This window comes from Triticum dicoccoides, chromosome 7A (genome assembly GCF_002162155.2).
Source record: "Triticum dicoccoides isolate Atlit2015 ecotype Zavitan chromosome 7A, WEW_v2.0, whole genome shotgun sequence".
NCBI lineage: Eukaryota > Viridiplantae > Streptophyta > Magnoliopsida > Poales > Poaceae > Triticum > Triticum dicoccoides.
This window is the reverse complement of record NC_041392.1, coordinates 559,275,103-559,279,856: the sequence shown is the minus strand read 5'-3', so window position 1 is coordinate 559,279,856 and position 4,754 is coordinate 559,275,103. Positions and strand designations below refer to the sequence as shown.

General features: G+C 42.5%; 1 protein-coding gene across 1 annotated transcript; it reads left to right on the top strand.

Moving 5' to 3' along the window:
• Positions 1 to 6: 6 nt before the first annotated feature.
• On the top strand, positions 7 to 4,156 carry LOC119329284 (SPX domain-containing protein 1-like). The gene is made up of 3 exons (XM_037602300.1): positions 7 to 424; positions 534 to 666; positions 3,404 to 4,156. Exons 1-3 carry the CDS (start codon positions 125 to 127, stop codon positions 3,856 to 3,858), a joined length of 888 nt encoding a protein of 295 aa, XP_037458197.1. The 5' UTR covers positions 7 to 124; the 3' UTR covers positions 3,859 to 4,156.
• Positions 4,157 to 4,754: the final 598 nt, after the last annotated feature.

Below are 4,754 nucleotides of genomic sequence, written 5' to 3'. Positions count from 1 at the left end.
CTATTTCACCACCCCCGTCCGCCGCAGGACCGCCGAACGCCCTCACAATCCCTCGATCCTCCGCCCCCCATCGCCATTGGAGATCGTGCGAGGAGGCGAGGATAGTTTCCGTGGGCCTGGGGCGATGAAGTTCGGCAAGAGCCTGAGCAGCCAGATCGTGGAGACGCTGCCGGAGTGGCGCGACAAGTTCCTGTCCTACAAGGACCTCAAGAAGCGGCTCAAGCTCATCGGCCTCGGCGCCGACGGCGAGGAGCGGCAGGCCAAGCGGGCCCGCGTCTCGGACCCCGCCGGGGACGGCGGCGACGAGGCGGCGGCGGCGATGACGCCCGAGGAGGCCGACTTCATGCGGCTCCTGGAGGCCGAGCTCGACAAGTTCAATTCTTTCTTCGTCGAGAAGGAGGAGGAGTACATCATCCGCCAGAAGGTTGCTAGCCGGCCGGCCGGCCGCCCGTCCAATTCGTCATTTTATTTTTATTTTCTTTGTAATTCGCGGAGTCCATTGATCTGACTGAGATTGCGGGTGAGTGGTGCAGGAGTTGCAGGACAGGGTGGCCCGGGCTGCCGGGATGGAGTCCAGGGAGGAGTTGCTGCGTGTGCACAAGGAGATCGTCGACTTCCATGGCGAGATGGTGCTGCTTGAGAATTACAGCGCCCTCAACTACACCGGTGAGTCGCCGCATCACCGCTGCATGGAGTTGTCTCTAGTTATTTATTTATGCTGTCTCCTAATCAGTGAGTACGTAGTACTTTGTTGTTGCTTATCTCGTTTTGGAATTGCTTGTGCGTGTAGTGGATGGGAAGGGAGTAGGAAGATGGTTCCAATATGGGTAATTAGGTAACTGAGCCTACATCTTAAAGCGGGGGAACTAAGATTGAGCTTTTGTGAACATGAGTCAAGAAAAAAGGGGAGTTGCCGTTCCTCCGAGCAGCTATGGCTTCCCTGTCAGTGAGTGGAGCACTTGTGTCACTGTCAATGCAAATAGATCCGCTGCGCCGTTGAAATTGCACGTGCACTCCCCCGGACGTTGACAAATATATAAATGGTCAGGGAGAAATTGCGTCAGCACGATATATCAACAGTTCGATTTGTTGCGAGAAATGAGCAATTTATCGCATAAGTGTAGATATCTTTTATCAGTTTGGAGCACACTATGTTTCTTTCTCTTGTGATTTGAAATGGCCTGAATAGGTTCTACGTCTTATGTGAACATGAGTAAAGAAAAAGAGGAGTTGCTGTTCCTCCGAGCAGCTATGGCTTCCTTGTCAGTGAGTCTAGCACTTGTGTCACAGTCAACGCGAATAGATCCGCTGCGCCGTTGAAATTGCGCGTGCTGCTGCCCCGGCCGTTGACAAATGTATAAATGGTTGGGGCGAAATTGCGTCAGCACGATATCAATAGTTTGATTTCTTGCGAGAAATTAGCAATTTATCGCGTAAGCATAGATATCTTTTATCAGTTTAAATCACACTATATTTCTTTCTCCTGTGATTTGAAATGGCCCTAATAGGCTCTACTCCCCCCTTCCCATAATATATGAGCGTTTTTGACACTACGCTAGCGTAAAAAATGCTCTTATATTATGGGACAGAGGGAGTACATTTTTAGGTCTACTAGACATGATTTTGTCTGGCTTTCTGTAGAAATCGTCAAATATTCGACTATAGATCTAGACTTATAAACATAAAAAAACAAATTGTAGAAAATAAGTTGTTCTTTTCAGTAGCGTGAAATTGCATCTCACGATGTAATAGGACTTCTAAAGTCACATGATGCATTGAACTTTTGTCATTCAAGATGGTGTTCTGCTATTGTCACTAAAAATATGTTTTGTTTTTCACATACTCACACAATGTCCTGATGACGTTGTATTATGCGCTAGATCATTTACTTCCTTTCCAGACTGTCCTGCAATGAGCATATATAGTGCTTGTGCAAACTAGGTCTTCATTTGTTAGCTTTACAATTGATTACTCTTGTTTCCTCTTTGTCAATATTGCTGCTTCTAGTGTGAAAAAAATGCTGCTCTAGTTATCATTGGGGTTGCTGACAAATCATATAATATAATCTAAAACAATTTAAGTGCCAGTTTTGATGGTTGTTGTTTTCTCTTGGGATCAAATTTACTAACCTGGATGAGAATATGTTAGAATTTAGTAGCACTAAAGCTTAATAGTGAACATATGATCTTGTTAAGTTGAGGGGTTTTATCAGTTTGCCTTTTTCTTTCTTTCGGCTTGGCAAATTATTGTGGGTGGGATCTTTTTTCCTCTGTACTCTTTGTTAGATAAGCTCATTTTTCGCACCATGACAAGCTCAACATGTTAATGAACATTGAATCAATTAGCAAGGTTGATATGCAGTTAACTCCCTTTTACTAATCGGAAGATCAATGGAAATTTCATGGATGATTATATAGTTTTTGCATGTTTTGGAGAAGTCTGGATGCAAACTCATATCCAAGTGCATAAATTGGGCCACAAGTGCCCCTCGCTCAAACATCTTTTAGTGGACATGCTGTGGCCCACTCAATACCATATTGGCTCCTTTTATGTGTCCTTTGTAACAATGCAACTATCAAAGTCGGTGGCAAAAAGCTTTTATGATCTATTTTATGTTCAAAAATTATTTAATGAAATGACCTAGGAAACTTCTGATTAAATTGGGCAAGTCAAGTACTGAAGTCCCGTCACTGTCTCAAAGTGTTCACTTGCTGATTGTTAGTGACACATAAAAAGCCTTACCTTTGAATTTTTTTTTTGGTTTTATGACAAACCTGACATGCCAGATGCATGGTTTCTGTATACTTTAACAGGATTTTTTCACCATTTGTTCTTGTCACCATTTTTACTTGTGGTGCTAGTGGAGGGATCAGGTTTTTTTTTTACGGGAAAGCGTCCGGGCTAGCTTTATTCAATTTCAAATAACACTTACATCATCTGCTAAAAATTTAAAAATAAAATCAGGGGGTGCCTCCACCCACAAAGCAGGAGGGTTAGCACTTCCCCATTTAGCTAGCTCGTGAGCAACTATATTTGATTCCCTAATACAGTGCTCGACAGTAACCTTCCCGATATCCTGAAGACAATTTCGACAATCCTGTAACACCGGCGCTGCCACCATTGAATGCCCTTCATTTGAATTTAGTGCTTGTACCACAGTGGAATTATCTAATCTTACCACCAAGTTATTGCATCCACGGATTCGCTATAGAGGGGGCACGATAAGTTACCTATGGCTGTGCTGTTCCTAAAGTGCAGCTTCTTAGCACTTGTATGTTTGTTTCCTGTCTGTCATTTTCAGCAGATTTCACCTAATTTATTTTTAGAATTTGCTAACGATAAAAGTGCCTAGCTATTTGATATTTCATCATCAACGATGCTCATGTTTCTGTTGCAATTACAGGGCTGGTGAAGATTCTCAAGAAGTATGACAAGAGAACTGGGGCTCTTATCCGTCTGCCCTTCATCCAAAATGTGCTGCTTCAGCCTTTCTTCACCACTGACCTCCTGTACAAGCTTGTGAAGGAGTGTGAGGCCATGCTCGACCAGCTCCTGCCATCAAGCAAACCATCTGTATCAATTGAAGAGGGAAAAGAAGATGGCAACACTGCGGACCAGCATCTGAACCCCAGTTCTTCCTTGGCTAACAGCAGATGTATTCCGGAGCTTGATGAGATTGAGTTCATGGAGAGCATGTACATGAAGAGCACGGTTGCGGCGCTTAGGGCTCTGAAAGAGATCCGAAGCAAAAGCTCCACAGTCAGTGCTTTCTCGTTGCCACCTCTTCAGGGCAATAATGCACCCGAAGAGCAGGAAAGGTGGACGAAGATATCTGTGATCGAGCAGGCTGCCAAATGAGAAGACCGACGCTGTGACACACGATACCTCTTACTCAGTCAACCTTAATCTTGATGTTCGCTGGAGATGCAACCAGGACCTCACCTGTTTCATTTCAGTAATTTGTAAAATTCGACGATTCCTAACAGCTGTAAAATGGTGGAAATGTTCAGTGTACATTGTTAAATCATATAATGCCATCGAAACCATCAGAGTGAGCCTATAAGGTTTTATTCACTACTGTGAATTAAAACATGTATTTTTGCTGTTCTTTGGTCTGTTGACACTTTATGGATTGCACAGAGTTAACTTTGATCAATTCGATTCAGATTCTGCATTCAGGCATATCTGCACTATATGTACCACTAAAATTGTTTCTTCACTATGCAGTAGGAGACGAAGTATACAGCTTTGCTATAGATTTTTTTACTGTATTATACTCTCTTCGTTTCTAAATACAAGTTTTTAAAGAGATTGCAATATCAACCACTTACGAAGCAAAATAAGTGAATCTGCACTCTAAAATATATCTATATACATCCATATGTGGTACATAGTGAAATCTTTACAAAGACTTGTACTCCCTTTGTTTCAAAATAGATGACCCAGCTTTGTACACTAAAGTTAGTATAAAGTTGGGTCATCTATTTTGGAATGAGGGAGTATTTAGAAACGGAGAGAGTAGTTGAGTAATGTTGCCGAGATTTTCGTGTTAATATTAGAAACATGTGGTTACATGATTATCAGATTGCCACTTTTTCTAGGGGTAACACTTCGATTCGTACGGTTCTTGCAAACTCAGGAATCGAGGAAAACAATGTCATGTTCGTTTGGGTTTCAAAAGTTTGAATTTGCATCAAATTTGTTTGAAATTAAAGAATATTTCCAAGATGAATGCAAAATTCCTTTGGAATGTA

Coding starts and splice junctions, on each gene's coding strand:
- LOC119329284 (XM_037602300.1), top strand. CDS start 125: ATGAAGTTCGGCAAGAGCCTGAGCAGCCAGATCGTGGAGACGCTGCCG. Junction 425..533: donor AGTACATCATCCGCCAGAAG/GTTGCTAGCCGG, acceptor TGAGTGGTGCAG/GAGTTGCAGGACAGGGTGGC. Junction 667..3,403: donor CAGCGCCCTCAACTACACCG/GTGAGTCGCCGC, acceptor TTGCAATTACAG/GGCTGGTGAAGATTCTCAAG.